We start from the raw sequence: 18,807 nt of genomic DNA, 5'->3' as shown, positions 1-18,807 counted from the left end.
ACTCTCTCTGTGGCACAGACTAGGAGCTAGTAGTCTAGATATGAAAATATCCTGATTGATAATGTCACATGAGCTGCAACTACAGCTATGCACTTCATGAGCACCCAGGGGGAATGTGGCGAGTCCAGACACTGTAGCTTTGAACTAGTAATGATTGGCCTCTGAGCAGAAGTACAGGGGCTAACTGGATGTATTGGTTGTTTTAATGTGCTGATGTCATCCTGGAGGTCTGTAGAGCATATCCAGTGCCATTCTCTCAGACAGGGAACTGCAACTGTCCAGAACTTTTTTCTTCACACGATGCTTTAGGTCATTGGTTGTCTTGAAGACTGAGAAGAACCAGGAATAGATGCCAGACCCTTTCTAGTTTGGTGGGATGTCTTAGATGGCTGTCTTGAAGAAGGCTGGTTACCTCTGATTGGGCTACCTCCTTTTGACAAGGTGACATGTCTAGTAATGGAAAGGTCAGCTTTGGTTTCTCTGAAACTAGTATTGTATAGCTTCTGAGTATTGTAACCCTTACCCTCCTGTCCTAAGTGATGGCGAGACACGCTGTTAGTGGGGCAGGTGACCCCACCACTACTACCTTCAAATTACAGTAGCCAAGCAGTTCTTCAGTGATTTTGCTGCTGCCTCCTTCAGGACGTAACAGCAGAATCCCTGCTGCCACCTCTTAAAACGGTCATAGAAACCTTGATTCTGTGAAGCCCCTCTGCCTTGAGGACAGCATCCATTGAGCGAGCCCCTTGTCCCCTGTGAACTCTATCTAATCATTTCTTAATCATCATCATAATCTCCTTTCAGCTTATTCCGGTTAGGGGTCGCCACAGTGGAACAGTCCACAGAACGCTGAGCCAGGTGTAACTCTTATCAGTCATATTACTGATATGTCTCACAGGCAGTGATGTGTTAAGCATGGTCAAAATCTGTGACACTGCCTTATGGTGGATGTCACTGGCCAGCAACCTTTTCAGCGATTCAAGGGCATTTTTTTCATAGCAGTCTTTAAAAATTGGTTTTGTGCATCAAGTAATTGAGACCCCATATGGCAAAGGTTGGGAGATGCAGTGACATGCCTTCCTCATGCAGTCCATCACTTTGGAGTTCCTCTCTGGCAGATGAACTGCAAGAGTTTCATCGGCAAGCTCCTATTTGCTGTTGTCAGTATCTGAAATAGTTAACAAAGGTTGCCTTGCTCCAGTAAGGCATGTCCTTGGGCTACTGGAATATCTTGCCAAGCTTCTTTGGAATGGGCACAACCACATTTGTTTTTTGCCAGTCCTGCTCCACAACCAAAAGCAAACAAGCCACCCATGCTAGATGAGCATAAACAGTTTACTGCTGAAGTTGTAACAAGTAATCACTTAAGCAAAGGACACTCGTAACCTGAACTAAAGTACATATGGTGAAAAAGGGAGGGCTGACTGATGAGAAGATCTTCCTAGAAATACCCATCACCTTTGAAAATCCATTTAAGTCTGATGTACACCATAACAAACTACACCCAATAAAGAATAAAAACCACAAAACAAAGGGGGTTAGACTTAAGTGAAGCTCAAGCCCTGTGTGCCACTTCTAATTACTGAAATTGCAAATGAGTTCTGGAGGAGATGTGAAGCATTGTGGGAATTAGAAGAGGAACAAATTCTGAGAGATATGTAGCCAGTTTAGTGCTGTTCATGGTGACCAATCCTTCTGTTTGGACGTGTACTGTCTGGGTAATATGGGATCACATGAATACATACACGCTTCCCAAAGCTGTCTGTTATTCTTGTTTCCTTAAGCGGTGGATGAGCATGTAGGGATATACAGGATCAGAGCCTTTCTAAGGGAAGCCACAGTGAAATGAGACTTTGGGAGTCTCATTTCAGCAGCTCAAGCCTTTGAGAATCTAGGGGATGATGTTTGGCTTCCTTAGGACAAGTGCTATCATGTCAGGGTTTTCCAGTTCAGACTCGACTACCTGCTAATCTGTTTTCTTTGTAGGAGGGACCACCCAGGAAAGCCTTCTGCAGGATATTTTGTGGGGGAGGTTATGGAGTCTCTGGGCCATCTCTCTCTTATTTCTAGCACCTTTCTAAATTTGAGGTCAACTGGAAATGGAGGCATTTATTGGGATGAAATACTCTAGCCAAGAAGTCTCCAAGCTTCTTCCTCTTATTTCCAGTTATAATTTAGAGCTGTCCTCATAGGTGATGGGACTGTGTATGATAAATCGACTGGAATTGGTCAAGTATCTTGAAGTGATCCTGCAAATGGTTCCTGGCCACTGTATTCTGCTGACCTTGAGGAAAAAAAAAAAAAAAAAGACAGGCAAAAAACTATGTATAGTTGAGGCTGATGTCATGGGGGGAGGATTTAAGGGAACTGAAGGTGCCATGTGAAGAACATCAGCCCTTGATGCCAAGGACATTAACCCCCACTGCCAAAGATCAAATCTAGTTGAACAGTTGGCATTGAGCCTTGGTGACTACCTGACCCTGACAGCAAGACTAACAAACCTGTCATCTGAGGACCTGACATCAAGGGCTTTGACACCAAACGCTGGAAAGATGACCCTTCCAAGATCAGCATAGACTATGGCAAAATTTGCATAGGTGACCCCAAAACCCAAGGCCAGAAGACACATGGGCAGTGACATCATTGCCATCAAGGCCATTGGCACCAGTGGCAAAGTCAGCATTAAAGGAAGCAATCTCAAAACTGTGGATATAAAGCAAGACCACAACCAACATCAACAGATCTGTCAGTATCTGCATTGGTGGTTTGACCTTGGCCTCTTCGATACTAATGATAAAATGGTAAGAAAAATGGGAAGAGTTGGCCAAAATACTAGGTACTGAAAAATGCTTCTATCCTTCCTTGTACCAGAGAGGGTATGAGGCTACAAACATTTTTTGATGGACACTAACATGCCTCCATCAGCTTTTCATAGTCAATTTTTGGTGGTCAATTAAAATGGCATCTAAAAGACCCTGTCGATAATGGCCTTGAGGTCATAAATTTATGCAGTTCAGAGTCACAGTGAAGTTAAACTTTCATGCCTAACCACCTTAACTGAAGAGTTTCCAGTCAGAACCTTGACAGGCAACTTGGACGTGCTAGAATGTGAATAAGACGTCACCGTTTTCCTCTATTCTAGATGTTTTAGGCTGAAGACCTGAAGAAAATTCCAAACCCTTGACAGTCTTGTATTTTTTTTTGGATCTAGTAGAATTATTCTGAACAATTGGCTCTGATCTGGAAGTCTAGGGGAGCTTAGCCCAACGGAATAATTAAAGTTGAAGCTCTGCCAGGGTGGATACTGAAGCTTTTTCTGTTTTCAATAGTTTCAATTTTTTTTAATCTTGAGCAGTAGTTAGGAGTAAATGTTTTATAAATGTCATAAGCAACACTAAAGTAATTTTCATTTAACCAGTAAACACAATGTTTGTCTAAGGGTGGGATTTTGTGACCCTATTTACATTTATTAAATACTTCACTAATACCTGTAAATTCAGACTTCAGCAATTAACCTTGAAAACATCTGTAAAACAGAACTATGCAACTCAAAGGCTAAGGGGTCACACAGATAAATCATTCAGTAAAAACTGCAAGAAATTCCCAGCCAAACTGGTATGTCCTTGATGTCAATTTGCATACATCCCATGTGCCTCCTCTACAGGAGGTTTAAGGTAATACAAACATTATGGTAACAAAGAAAGTAGTACTGCACAGTAAAAAGGAAGAAGAGATCGCCTCTAAGACCAAGGAAGGGGTAGATCAGTCCACTAAGTACAAGGTAGAAATGGAAAGGTCTAACCTGAACTGATATTTCGGTACTTGCGTATTATCGCAAACACATTCGCAGCAACACAACCATCTCAGTTTCAAGCCATTGTGCTGCCGAAAAACTGCTGTCAGTCACTTTGGAAGTGTGTGTCACTGAACTATCTTCATGACAGTCACTTTCCGGAGAACATATTGTGCTTACCAAGTGTAAACGAATAGAGACCTTTAAATCTACTGCCAATCATTAGCGGACCAGGGTTCCGCTGTGGCGACCCCTAACCGGGAAAAGCCGAAAGAAAAACAACCATTAACTGTCTCGTTTTTCACTGGGTATTACATGTACATCACCACAGGATGTAATATGCACCTTACCCATTTGCAAAGGAAATTTTCTACATATAACTATAGCAATAGCCTTTCCAAAAGTATAATGCAGTCATGAACTCTAGATCAGCCTTAAAGAAAACGGAGTTAACTTTCACTGTTACGATGTCATGCTTACCTGCAAGGTATTCAGACCTGCACATTTACAAAGAAAATGAAAGTAAATGCATCTTTCTTAGCTGTTTTCGTCCTCAACTGAATAGTACTTTGTACCCTTCTCTATCTAAAATTAATTCACTTGTGCAGTTTATTAAGTCAGTCTCGGTTTTCCAGAGTTCAGAAATGCAGTTGTCAAGACACGACACTTGTTTGGCAGGAGAACAGCTTGGAAATGAGATGTTTCTCCTGCTTCGAAAGTGGTTGCGATAATATACTTCTGAAATCCTTAGCAGATTTCTCACCCATTATCCGTACCACCTCTGCACACTTGTCAACACACACACACACACACACACTTCCCATAAGTTGGGCAACATAACTGGGCAGGAGAAGCCCTTGGAAATGAGTCGCTTCTCCCACTTCATATGTGGTTGCGATAATATGTAAGTACCGATATTTCTAATCACAGGAAAGTGGAACTTGATAAATATGGGCTAAGATAGCAAATAACTTGAGTTTTTTTCTCACAAATAGTTGAAAGTTTGAAAAGTAGAGTGGGGACATTTCTTTAGTGCTTTGAAGTGTAGCAAAAAGACTAGGAGGGGGGTCTTTTTTGCAGAACATTGTGTGAAAGGGGTGGGGCTAATAGCTTGGGAAAGTGTCTGATGCACAGCTCCATAAAGGCTTGTATCTTACTGTTGACAAGGGTGGACCTTCTCAAACCAGATAAGTATTTTCTGATGTTTCCAGAAATTTCACTTATCTAGTCCATTTATTTGCTGCAAACCCAGTGTTATTAAACCAAATTGCTTGTCAATTTCTATTAAAATTGTTACGTTAAGAGTAATTAATCCACTTCAGTTGTATCTTTTATAGTTGCCTTGACAGTCTGCTTTTCTTTTTGAAGGTACACAAGTTAGATCCAGAGGTCTGGAAGAACGCGGCAGTGGTTTACGTAGACATTGCAGATCGTAATCAAGTGCTATCACGGGTAAGTTTTCTCTGTTTATTGTATTTTTTTCAGTATTGTAATTCTTCCAACACTTTAGAATGTGCACCTTCAGTACCTTTAAAATTATATTGTGTTCTTAGTACACACTGAAGTTCTTTTCACAAGCATCTACAAATTTGTGTCAACATTTCTTGTTAATCCTGCATGAAGAAAATATAATACTTTTTTTCTTTTCTCACTTGCATGTGATCTGAACTGCCTCCAGCCAGTGTCTGTACTCCCCTATGAATAACAGTTTAGGGAAATCCATTTTATTGCTTCTGAAAATAGCAACACTTTTTGTCCTCAAGATGTCTTGGTTTACAGTAGACACTTCCCTGTTATGGAAAATCCTGTGGCACCTGGAGTACTGAGTTGTGTATCAGTACAAGATCAGTGACTGCTCAAGCCCTCTTCGGATCATCTCCCCTTACTTATTTTTCACTTAAGATTATTTGGGATCTGTTCAGGGGATGACTAAGTTGCTATTTCCAGATCATTCTCTGGAATAACTTCTACTCCCCATGTACGTCACTACAGTCGACTCGCCCTAAATTATTTAACTGAATTTTAGTGATCATTGCCAGATGTTTTGACCTTCAGTTTTCTCTAGGTCCATTCTTGTCTGCATTTTACTACAGAACCTTTCCATCCTAAATTGCCTATTTATTTATTTATTTATTTTATTTTATTTTTTTTTACATTGAATCGTATCTGATCAGTCTGTCTTTTATACTGATATTTTTTATTTTATTTATTTATTTTACATTTGTTAACCGGGAGAGTCCAACTGGATATATGTCCATTTTCAGTGGAGGCCTGTGGAGAAAAGCTCCAGAGCAGTAAAATCATTAACAAGAGAAAGACATGTTAACCAAAAGGTTCATTAAACAATATATAGAGTACACAATATTTATACTTCTTATAGAAGTATAGTAAATATAAGATAGTGAGTTAACCAAAGAGTATATTTGCCAACATTCACAGGCTACATTAATATATACATGTTATAGAGGTGTTTAACAGCAAGTATAGCAAGAAGATAGAGTAGATAACTTCTGTAACTCATTTCTACACATTAGAGACATGCTATGTCCTTTAGGTTTCATTACAGTGTTCAGTAATACTATTACCCCATGCATACTTTACAAAAGCAGTAGATAAGCTGTTACTCTAGTTGCTGGAAACAGAGACATATGAGTTACTATCCAGGGGTAGTACAGGTACATAATCTGTGATTCAGGAAGTGTGTTTTGAGCAGTTTTTTGAATTGGGTGGTGGAGTTTTTATGTGGGCTGGAAGGGAGTTCCAGATTTAGGAGATAAAGTGGCTATAAACGGATCTACCTGCCTCATTTTTAAAGTTTGTTACCTTAACAAGGTGTTGGGTACTTGATCTCAGAGATCTGGTAGTGGTGTAAGGCTGGAGTAGTTGCTGCAGGGCTGGTGTATTGCCTGGATGATGTAGTACTTTGCGAGCAAGTGCTAGTTGGCTGATTTGAAGGGTCAGGGGGATTTCTAGCCAGTTGAGTTTTTTGAGGCTTTCACAATGGTGGGTTCTAGGAGATCCTGTGGCAAATCTGGCTATTTTATTGTAGCAGCTATCTGATTTGTTGAGATCAATTTTTCTGATATTGGTAAGCATGAGAGAGGTGTAAAGTAGGTTCGATAGGATATTGTTGTATTGTTATTGATATTGTGAGGTGCAGTTGAATGTCATCCCCTTCCTACACACAACCATCTATAATCACTGTATAAGTTTGGGGTCACTGGCAAATTTATTCTGTCCTTCACTTCTGTACATCTGTCTGATTTCACTTATGCTTAATGGAGTAACCCAAGTGCTTTCAGTTGTATAGACCTGCTGGTTAACAGCTTTTCACTAGAGAATTGTTCTATGATCACTAGTGTCTGTCTCCTGTTGGTATTAATTCCCCTTACCAGTTTGAATTTATTCCATCACCTTTCCTTTGTGCCTGATGTTCTTCGTGTTTCACTGTTGCAGTCATAACTGTAGGGTGATCCTGCCGGCAGGCAGCCCGAGGTCAGCCAGACTCCCAAAGTCTGGGTCCGGTGTCGGCTGTACCAGCAAAGCACCCTGACGTCAGAACGCAGGGATATAAAGCTGACAGCCGACGCCATCTTCTCCAGTCTTTCTTGCCGTGCGGTGGAAAGCAGCTCGCAAGTCATTGGTTGGCGTTTTCAGACAACGTGCTTTGATTGTCTTCGGTCCGAAGTTTTCTACTTCTCTTCTCAAGCTAAGTACCCCGTTGGGGAAACTTTTTTCTTGCTCCTCCGATGTCAGAAAAAGTTAATAATTGTATATCGTGTGGGAAACAAATACCTCATAAAGATTCCCACTCTTACTGTCTACCTTGCTTAGGCCCTGACCACGACGTTTCTTGCTGTCGGTTCTGTGCCAGGTTTAATTCTCGCACTATCAAGCGTAGGTGCGATTGGGCCTTGAATTATTTTGGTAGACGATTCAATTATAGGATGTCGTCGGATACTTTACCGACTACCGGAATTCAAAAGAAACGCAAAGAACAAGGATAGGCCTCCGAGGTCCAAACATGATATATTGCAGCCGGAGCCAGCTTCGGGTTCGGCGGTCGTCAGTGAGGCGCTTTTGCAGCCCCTGTCATCCACCACTTCGGAACCGATGGCCGACACGGACTCCCATGGGGAGCCTTCTAGGCCTAGTATTTTAACTGCTGCAGGACCTTCGGACATCGCTCCTTCAGATGGGTCTGGAACCGCTGTGCAGGTACCGGCTTCTGAGGGGGTTTTCAGGCCTTCTAATATCACTATTTCTACAAAGGCAAAGTCAAAGACTCCTGTTAAACCAAGGGTTTCTTCACAAGCTTCCTCGGATACAGCTCCCAAGTCCCAGAAGCAATTACTTCGGATGGCTGAAGATTTACTTACAATGATTAGGGGTTCTCACCCTCCTCCAGAAAAAAGGCCTAGACAGGATCTTCCTCTGACCAGGATTATTCTTTTCCTCCTTATGAGGATTCCGATGCAGAGGACTCTATTCCCTCTGCTTCTCCCCCTGAAGATTTCTCTTTTGGGGAAACCTTACATGAGATGAGGGAGCATTTTCATTGGGAAGGTCAGGATTACTCTGCTTCTAAGAAGAGACTTAGGGAATTTCTCCTTCTCCCTCAACACAGACCTTTGGCTATTCCTCCTGTACTTGATGTTGTGGATGATGCTTTTTCTGAAGCTAACCTAAATCCTGATTCCTTGCCGCCTGCTCCTTCTAAGCCTGATAGATTTTACAGAGTCCCTGATTCCCATCCATTCTTATTTAAGAACCCTTCTGCTGATCCTGAAACTATTTCTCAGGGTTCTAGGGCTGCTAAGGCCGCTTCTTCTAAAAATCCTATCCCTTCTGAAAAGGATTCTCGTGCCTTGGACAGGTGGGGCAAGAAGGTTTACACTTCTGCTACACTTTCTATTAGAGCTTTAAATTGCCAGTTTCACATGTTCAAGTATCAGCAATTTCTTTTGTCTGTTTTAAAGCAAAAGCTCTCTACCTTTCCTGTATGTGCAGAGGACAAGGAATTACAAGATGTATTACATGCAACTGAACAAGTTAGCAAACGTAGTTTACATTGTGGTTTTGATGCCTTAGAAGCTTCTTGCAGGGCTGCTGCCTCTGGTACTGTTATCAGGAGACATGCTTGGCTTCGTGAGCAGAATTTACCAGAACAGGTTAAGGCTAAGCTGTTAGATGCCCCTGTTCAGCATGATGTTTTATTTGGATCCAAGGCTGAGGAGGTTATTAAAAGGATGGAAGAAAAAGCAAAATCTATGCAGACTGTTAAGGATTTGTTACAAGTTCAGCCTCCTAGATTTTCTAGAAATTGGCCCTCCAAAAATTGGTCTTTTCCCACATCTGACAGGCCTCAAAGGGGAAGATATAGACGCTCCAGAGGCCGGGGGCAGGCTCAGGCCTCTTACAGGTCCAGACAATGGACTGCTTCTTCACCTAGAAGGGGAGAAGACAGACCTCAATCTCAAAAGAAGCAGACCCAATGACTCTCTCCATTGGGCTACAGGTCCTCCTTGCCTGGAAGCCCCTCTCAGAGGAAAACTTTCTCTTTTCTACCAAAATTGGACTCATATTACCCAGGACAAATGGGTTTTAGACGTGATTTCAAGAGGCTACAAATTCCACTTTCATACTCTGCCAAGGTCTTCAGGCTGGCCGGATCTGCCAGAACATCAATGGTCAGATGCCTTAAATCAAGTGGACGCCTTATTGGCCATGAAAGCCATAGAACCTGTTCCACTTCCAGAGATGGGAAAAGGTTTTTACTCCAGACTTTTTCTGGTCCCAAGGAAACAAAGCTCATGGAGACCTATTCTGGACCTCTCAGTGTTAAATACATTTCTGGAATGCCAAAATTCAAGATGCTTACTGTGCAACAGCTTCTTCCCATGCTCTCCCAGGATGCTTGGATGGTGACATTGGACTTAAAGGAAGCCTATTTACACATTCCCATCAGACAAGAACACAGAAAATACCTCAGATTCAAGGCAGGTTCGAGACACTTTCAATTCTCTGTACTGCCCTTTGGCTTATCTACTGCGCCCAGAGTCTTTACCAAGTGTCTGGCTCCAGTAGTAGCTTATTGCAGACTCCAAGGAATTCAAATTTACCCCTACCTGGACGACTGCCTTATTCAGGCAGACAGCAAGGATCTTTTACTTCAACATCTGCAGTTTGTTCAGCGTCTTCTCCTACTACTGGGATTCTCAGTGAACACAAAAAAGTCACATTTGATCCCCTCTCAACAAATGATCTTTTTGGGAGCTCTTCTAGACACAAGCTTACAAAGGGCCTTCCTTACTCCAGAAAAACAGGTACAGCTGGCATCAATTTTCAAGACATTGGCTACTTTAACTCAGGTCACTGCAAGGAAATTCCTGCAGGCTTTGGGCTACATGGCTTCTTGCATCCTGTTGATTCCAAATGCAAGGCTTCATATGAGAAAACTTCAATGGTACCTAAAGAGTGTATGGTCTCAGCATTACCACAGCCTGGAAACTATGATACCTCTGATTCCCTGCCTCCAAAAGGAGTTCCTTTGGTGGTCCAGGGCTTGTGCTTCAAACGAAGGGAATCCCTTTCGTCTACCTCATCCTGCTTGGATCATAACCACAGACGCCTCGGATTATGCTTGGGGAGCTCATTACCTAAACAATTGCCAGCAGGGCTATTGGACAAAGAAGCATCTTCCCTGGCACATCAACTTGAAGGAAATGTTGGCAGTCCAAAATGCTCTTCTAGCCTTCCAGAGTCTTCTGCAACCAGGCCATCTTTTGATTCGCTCAGACAATACCACAGTCATGTGGTACATAAACAAGCAAGGGGGCTCTCACTCCTACCCCCTTTGCAGACTAGCCATGAGTCTATGGGACACAGCTCCAAATCTAAATCTGCATCTTCAAGCTCAATTCATTCCAGGAAAACAGAATCTCTTAGCAGACAGCCTAAGCAGAAATCTTTTGGATCCTCACGAATGGATGCTGGACCCCAACATATTCAGCAGGATTACAGCAGTTTGGGGAGTCCCTCAGATAGATCTGTTTGCATCTCATCTCAACCATCAGTTGCCTCTCTTTTGCACCAGGTCCTTCCACAAAGCAGCTTGGAAAGTGGATGCCCTGTCTTTCAGCTGGAGGAATCCTTTGGGATATGCCTTCCCTCCTCTTCCTCTTCTACCTCGGGTGTTACTGAAAATACAACAGGACAAACCCAATATTTTCATTCTGATAGCTCCAAATTGGCCTTGGCAGTTTTGGTATCCAACTTTAAGACACCTATTCTTGGAACCTCCATGGATTCTGCCTCTGTTTCCTTCACTTCTGTCCCAGCATCAGGGTCAGATATTTCACTCTCAAATCAAGACTCTTTGCCTGGCAGCTTGGCTTTACAAGGGCCTTTGATTCCTTCTGCCTTTCCCAAACAAGATGTCCTTCAAGGATGCATCTGCAGTCATAACAAATGGGTTGTCCTGCCTCAGGCAGCCCTTCGGTCGGCCAGATTCCAAAGTCTGGGTCTGGCCTCGGCTGATGTCGCACTTCACCCGACGTCATAGCTCCTGGGGTATAAAGGCATCAGCTGACGCCATTTTCCTCAGTCTTTCTTGCCGCGCGGTGCCCGAAGCAGAAGCTGTTCGCAAGTGCCGGTCGGTCAGATCCAGAGATTTCAGCTACCGAAGACTTCTAAAAAAGCTAAGTACCCCGTTGGGGACTCTTTCTTGCCTCAGCCGATGTCAGACAAAGTAAATAATTGTTTAACTTGTGGGAAACAAATACCTCATAAGGATTTCCACTCTTACTGCCTTCCTTGCTAAGGCCCAGACCACGACGTATCAGCTTGTTTAGCCTGTGTTTCCTTCAACCGACGGACACTTAGACATCGGTCGGAGTTTGCTGAAGAGTTTTTTGGCTCCGCTTTTGCATATAAAATGCCGTCGGAGACTCCGACTACACATTTAGCTAAAAAACGCAAGGAAAAGGACTGACGCCCGCGGTTTCGGCTGAAGCCATGGTTAGGCCTACCACGAATGTCTCGGTTTCGGCTGAAACCGAGACCTCGGTTCTCCCTTCGGCCGAAAGCATGCTTCCGACAACCGAGGCCACACAGGTCCCGGCTGAGTCGGCTACAGAAATTTCTACTGAAGAAGCAGGCACACAAGATTTGTCCGACACCATTCCGTTGGACATCTCTACTCCTGCACGTGGGGCAGCTAGACCCCCTGCTTCTATGTCTATCAAGGCCTTCTCCAGGGCTAAAGCAGCTAAACTTTCCAAGGCCTTACCTCCAAAAGCTCCCTCTCACAGACCTACCTCAAGTTCTCAGATTCTTAGCCTTGCTGAGGACCTTATTTATCTGATCAGGGGATCCCAACCTCACCCAGACAGGGCCTCACAACCCCCTCCCGAAAAGAGGCCTAGGCCTGAACCCCCTGAACCTCTCTCCTCTGACTATTCCTCGGATGGTTCAGATTTATCTGACCATCAGGAAGGACCATACTCACCTTATGAGGATTCTGATGCAGAAGGCTCCATTCCTTCTGCCTCCCCTCCAGAAGAATTTTCATTTGGGGAAACTCTACACTCAATGAGGGAACACTTCCAATGGCAGGGTCCGGATTTTTCTGATTCTAGGAAAAGGCTAAGGACCTTTTTACACTTACCACAGCATAGGCCTTTAGCCATACCACCTGTACTATCAGTTGTTGATGATACATACAATGATGCCAGTACTGCCCCTGATTCTCTTCCCCCGGCCCCTGCCAAACCTGACAGATACTACAGGGTCCCGGATTCTCACTTCCACTTGTATAAGGCCCATGCTGCAGACCCAGAAACCATTTCTCAGGGCCCTAAAGGTGTTACAGCTGCCTCTGCCAAAAACCCCCTACCCTCTGAAAGAGAATCAAGAGCATTAGACAGATGGGGTAAAAAGGTTTATACATCTGCTACTCTTTCTGCCAGGGCTTTAAACTGTCAATTTCACATGATACAGTACCAGGAATTTTTGTTAGATCAGTTGAATAAACAGCTGTCCTCTCCTGAACCTTTAGACCGTAAGTCCCTTCAGGATTTGGTACACAACTCTCAGCAGGTCAGTAATCATTTCTTAAAATGTGGCTATGATGCACTGGAGGCTTCATTTAGATCAGCTATGACTGGAGCAGTGATTCGAAGGCATGCCTGGCTAAAAGAACAATCCTTGCCAGACCATGTTAAGTCTAAACTCCTAGATGCCCCTATGGAGAAACAAAGTTTATTTGGCTCCCCTGCACAGGAGGTTCTAAAGAAAGTGGAAGAAAAAGCAAAATCTGTCCAAACAGTCAAGGATTTTCTGCAGGTCCAACCTCCGAGGTTCAGCAGAAATTGGCCTTCAAAGAATTGGTCCTTTCCAGACACCTCCAGAGCACAGAGAGGCAGAAATAGACGCCCAAGAGGCAGAGGTCAATCAAGGGGTGCCTACAGGGGTCGCCAGTGGCAACCTGCCAACCAGAGAAGTGCCGCCACAGCTGCGACTGCAACCACTTCCACAGGACAGACACAATGACTTGGCTCTAATTCCGCCTACCAGGGAACAACTGGAAGCACCCTTGGGCTGAAAGCTAGCTTTATTTTCAAAAAACTGGCATTGCATTACAGGAGACAAATGGACTTTGCAAACAATAGACAAAGGCTACAGGTTTCACTTCCACACTCTACCAAAAAAGAGAGGAATGCCAAACCTTCCACCAAGCCAGAAATCAGAGGCTCTAATACAAATCATCAGCTTACTAAGGATAAGAGCAATAGAAAAGGTACCATCTATGGAGCCAAGGCCAAGGATTTTACTCCAGACTATTCCTTGTACCAAGAAAAGAAAATCAATGGAGGCCTATTCTTGACTTGTCCGCACTGAACACATACCTCATTGTTCCAAAATTCAAGATGCTGACCCTACAGCAACTTCTTCCCATGTTGGGCAAGGAGTCTTGGCTGGTAACTCTAGATCTCAAGGAGGCATACCTGCACGTCCTTATACGACCAGATTGCAGAAGACACCTCAGATTTCTTGCAGGATCAGAGCATTATCAATTCTCAGCATTGCCCTTTGGCTTATCTACTGTGCCCAGAGTATTCACGAAATGCCTGGCATCAGTAATTGCACATTGCAGGCTTCAGGGAATTCAAATCTACCCATACCTGGACGACTGCCTAATACAAGCGGACAACAAGACAAAAATAATAAAGGATTTGGCCTATGTCATACAACTGCTGCAAGCCTTGGGATACACAGTCAACATACAAAAGTCAAGACTAGTGCCATCCCAAAGGATAACTTTTTTGGGTGCAGAACTGGACACAATAACTCAGATGGCTTTTCTCACAGAAGAAAAACAAAAGCAACTACCAGTCTACTTCATGGCATTAACAAGACAAACTCAGCTTACTGCAAGGAAAGTCCTGCAGGCCCTGGGTTACATGGCATCCTGCATAATCTTGATCCCACATGCCAGGCTGCATATGAGAAAATTACAATGGTACCCAAGGAATGTATGGTCTCAACACAGACACAGTCTAGAAGCCCTGATACCAATCATTCCATGCCTGAAAAAAGAATTCCTGTGGTGGGCTCAGGCCTGCCAGATCAACAGAGGATTGCCTTTCCACAAACCACATCCAAGGCAGACCATCACCACGGACGCCTCAGACCTAGGCTGGGGGCACACATGGAAGACAAGTGTATCCAAGGCCTATGGTCCCAAGACCAGCTGAATCTACACATAAATCTAAAGGAGATGCTGGCAGTGAAGCATGCAATCGAGGCATTCAAATCATTCCTCCAGCAAGGACACCTGCTGACAAGGACGGACAATACCACAGTCATGTGGTACATCAACAAACAGGGAGGCACACATTCATACCCTCTATGTCGGATGGCAATGGACCTGTGGAACTTAGGCCTGAATCTCAACATCCAACTGCAGGCCAGATTCGTACCAGGAAAAGAGAATTCACTAGCAGACAGCTTAAGCAGAACTACCACGGATGCTCACGAATGGATGCTGCATCCAGACATCTTCAAAACCATAACAAAGAAATGGGGAATGCCAGAGATAGACCTGTTCGCCTCCCCACTCAACCACCAACTGAAGAAATTCTGCTCAAGAGTATACCACCCACAAGCCTGGAGGGTGGACTCCTTTCTTTCAGCTGGAAGGCCCTGACAGTATATGCCTTTCCACCTCTCCCATTGATGTACAAAGTTCTACTGAAGATCAGAGAGGAACAGCCAAAGGTAATTCTGATAGCTCCAGACTGGCCAAGGCAGCATTGGTACCCGCTACTGAGAAGCATGTCTCGGACGAACTCATGGCCTCTACCTCTATGTCCTTTACTTCTAACGCAGAACAACTACAAGACCCTGCATCCAAACTTAAAAACCCTGCAGCTAACTGCTTGGAAAATTGCATAAAACAAAACCAACCGGTTTTATCTCAGAGGGTTAAGGACATTATCCTGGAGGCTTGCAGACCCTCCACAAGGAAAACATATTCAGCCAAATGGAAGAGATTCCTCACTTGGAGTGCAGCAAAGGGAACAAATGTCACACTGGCAAACCTAGCACACATCCTAGAATACTTAGCAGAACTGTTCCACAATGGCCTGTCCTATTCTTCCATTAAGACTCATGCATCAGCAATTTCAGCAGAGTACAACATGGATCCTCCTGTCTTCTCTCATCCTCTCCTCAGACAATTTTTGAGAGGGATCAAAAATGTAAAACCTCCAAGGAAACCACCTCTGCCTGCATGGGATCTCAATTTTGTGCTAGAAAAATTAACACTTCCCCCTTTTGAACCAGCAGCAACAGCAGACTTACAGTTCTTATCTTGGAAAACTGCCTTCCTGCTAGCAATCACTTCAGCAAGAAGGGTATCCGAGTTGCAGGCATTAATGGCAGTGCAGCCTTTCCTTATCTTTCACCAGGATAGAGCGTCTCTGAGAATCAATCCTACTTTTATGCCAAAGGTGGTATCCAGGGTATCCTTGAACCAAGCTATTCTTTTACCTACATTCTTCCCTAACCCACAGAACAGGGGGGGAAAACTACTACACACCTTGGATGTACACAGACAACTGCGCTACTATCTGGACAGAACTAAGGCCAGCAGAAAAACTGACCAGCTTCTGGTAGCCTCTGCAACAGGAGTGCAAGGAAAAGCAATTTCAAAACAGACAATTTCAAAATGGATAGGAAATTGCATTCGATTCTGCTACTCATTTCATGGAAAGACGACAACTGAAAATATCAGGCCTCACTCCACAAGAGCTACAGCCACCACTACAGCTTTCCTACGAGGAGCGGCTACCAAAGACATTTTAGAAGCTGCTACTTGGAGCTCCGTGCATACATTTGCCAAGCATTACAATCTTCCTTTATACTCCAGATCCCGAGCAGGTTTTGCAACTGCAGTTTTACAAGGGATCTTAACTACACCATCATTATCTTAGTGCCTCCTCCCCCAGTTTGGCTATGGTATTCTACCCATTTGTTATGACTGCAGATGCATCCTTGAAGGACATAGTACAGTTTTGTACCTACCATAAATGTAGATGTCCGATAGGTATGCATCTGCAGTCAGGATTACCCACCCTCCTTCCCCTCTGTGGTATTCCTAGGGTACTTACCCCTCTCTTAGCTAGCTGGGGGGATCTATTATGGTGTATTTGTTTGTATGTATATATGTATATATACTTTTTGATTTCTACTGTTTGGAATTTTCTACTTTTATACAAATTTAGCCTTCCTAGAGGGCACCTGGCATCTGGGGCAAGAAACACTGAGGAAAATGGCGTCGGCTGATGCCTTTATACCCCAGGAGCTATGACGTCGGGTGAAGTGCGACATCAGCCGAGGCCAGACCCAGACTTTGGAATCCGGCCGACCGAAGGGCTGCCTGAGGCAGGACAACCCATTTGTTATGACTGCAGATGCATACCTATCGGACATCTACATTTATGGTAGGTACAAAACTGTACTTTTTGGATGTTCTCTTAGAAGCTAGGTGCCCTAGCACTAGAAAATCCTATGCTTCTAAATGGAAAAGATTTTGTATTTGGATGCGGGACCGAGGTTCTAATCCTCTTTTGCCTGACATTTCTTCCATTCTGCTTTACCTCTCAGACCTTTTTCTTAAAGGCCTCTCCTTTTCTTCCATTAAAATCCATGCTTCCGCTATCTCGGCTCATTACAACTCTGATCCCCCCATTTTTTCTCACCAGCTGGTGAGACAATTCTTGAGAGGGGCTAAGAATTTAAGACCTCCCAGATCTCCTCCTGTTCTTGCTTGGGATCTTAATTATGTTTTGGAAAAACTAACTTTATCCCCCTTTGAGCCTGCGGCTGCTTCGGATATCAAGTTTCTTTCCTGGAAGACAGCTATTTTATTAGCTTTGACTTCTGCCAGAAGGGTTTCTGAGTTGCAAGCTCTCATGGCTGTGGAACCATACCTTATTTTCCACCAAGACAGAGTTGCCTTGAGGACCAATCCTGCATTTATGCTTAAGGTGATTTCTAAGGTGGCTTTAAATCAGACTATTCACCTTCCTACTTTCTTTCCAAATCCTCAAAACAAAGGGGAAAGGATTTTGCATTCATTGGACGTGCACAGACAACTAAGGTTTTACCTGGATAGAACTAAAGATTTCAGAAAATCTGATCAGTTGCTGATCTCTTATGCCTCTAGTTCTGTAGGCAAAGCTATCTCTAAACAAACTATTTCCAAATGGATTGCTCATGGGATAAGGTTTTGTTACTCTCACTTTGGGAAACAAGTTCCAGGTACTGTTAAGGAGTCATTCTACTAGAGCAGCTGCCACTTCAGCAGCTTTTCTCAGAGGGGTTCCTACCAAGGACATTTTGGAAGCTGCCACTTGGAGTTCAGTGCATACTTTTCTCTAAGCACTACAATCTCCCCTTGTATTCTAAGTCATGGGCAGGTTTTGCCTCTGCTGTCTTGCAGGGTCTTCTGGCTGCCCCTTCTTCTGCATAACCTCCTCCCTCATCACAGCTTTGGGATTCCACCCTACAGTTATGACTGCAACAGTGAAACATGAAGAACATAGTACAGTTGTGTACACCTACCATAAATGTAGATGTTCGAGTGTCTTCACTGTTGCAGTCGGTGTTTCCCTCCCACCTATCCCCTCTTATCTTCCTTTTCTTTTGTGGGGTATTTGTGTTTCCTTTTTGGACACCTTTTGGTTATTTTGGGGGACTTATGACATCTGGGGCAAGAAAGACTGGAGAAGATGGCGTCGGCTGTCAGCTTTATATCCCTGCGTTCTGACATCAGGGTGCTTGCTGGTACAGCCGACGCCGGACCCAGACTTTGGGATTCTGGCCAACCTCGGGCTGCCTGCCGGCAGGATCACCCTACAGTTATGACTGCAACAGTGAGGACACTCGAACATATACATTTATGGTAGGTGTACACAACTGTACTTTGTGTGGCTCTGCATCAGAGAGCTTCCTGTGTTGAAGGATTCCACATGTACTGGTTTCAGTTGTGTACCTGTAAAAAAATTCAACTAACAAGACCTTTGCTATGTGACGCTACACTTTGCTCATCAGACTGATTCCTCCAATTCAACTGACTTTACCATACTGAGTAATGTTTGCTTCATTGTTCAGTACACCTCTCAACTGTACAGGTTTTTGAAGAATGTCCAGATTTTATTCAGATTTTTTATCTGTTTCTCATAAAATTTGTGATTTTTCTGGCAAATCACTGGGATGATCTGGGGATTGAAGTCACTAATAATGATATACATTTGTGTTTCAGACTTCATATCCTTCAGAAAAATGCATGTGAAGACAAATCCTTCTATTCTAGCACTTTCTAAGTTTATAAAAGCAATATATACAATCTGTCCCTATGTTTGGGTCTTTGCCCCCCCCCCCCCCATTCTGTCAGGCTTTGTCCATATTTTTTGCGCCAAGAGGTTGAGAGATATGTTGTTCAGGCT

At 43.7% G+C, this 18,807-nt stretch overlaps 1 protein-coding gene across 1 annotated transcript in view; it reads left to right on the top strand.

Annotated features, from left to right (window-relative positions):
* Positions 1 to 18,807, top strand: part of PITPNA (phosphatidylinositol transfer protein alpha) — a 1,003,333-nt gene that overhangs the window by 596,108 nt on the left and 388,418 nt on the right. The window contains exon 10 of the mRNA XM_044054349.1: positions 5,162 to 5,245. Within this exon, the coding sequence (XP_043910284.1) occupies positions 5,162 to 5,245 (84 nt within the window). The remainder of the gene's footprint in view (positions 1 to 5,161; positions 5,246 to 18,807) is intronic.

The sequence above is a fragment of the Protopterus annectens genome, chromosome 13.part0 (assembly GCF_019279795.1).
Source record: "Protopterus annectens isolate FY-2018-M chromosome 13.part0, PAN1.0, whole genome shotgun sequence".
In the NCBI taxonomy this organism is placed as follows: domain Eukaryota; kingdom Metazoa; phylum Chordata; order Ceratodontiformes; family Protopteridae; genus Protopterus; species Protopterus annectens.
Note: the sequence above shows the minus strand (reverse complement) of the source record. Positions and strands in the feature narration are given on the sequence as shown.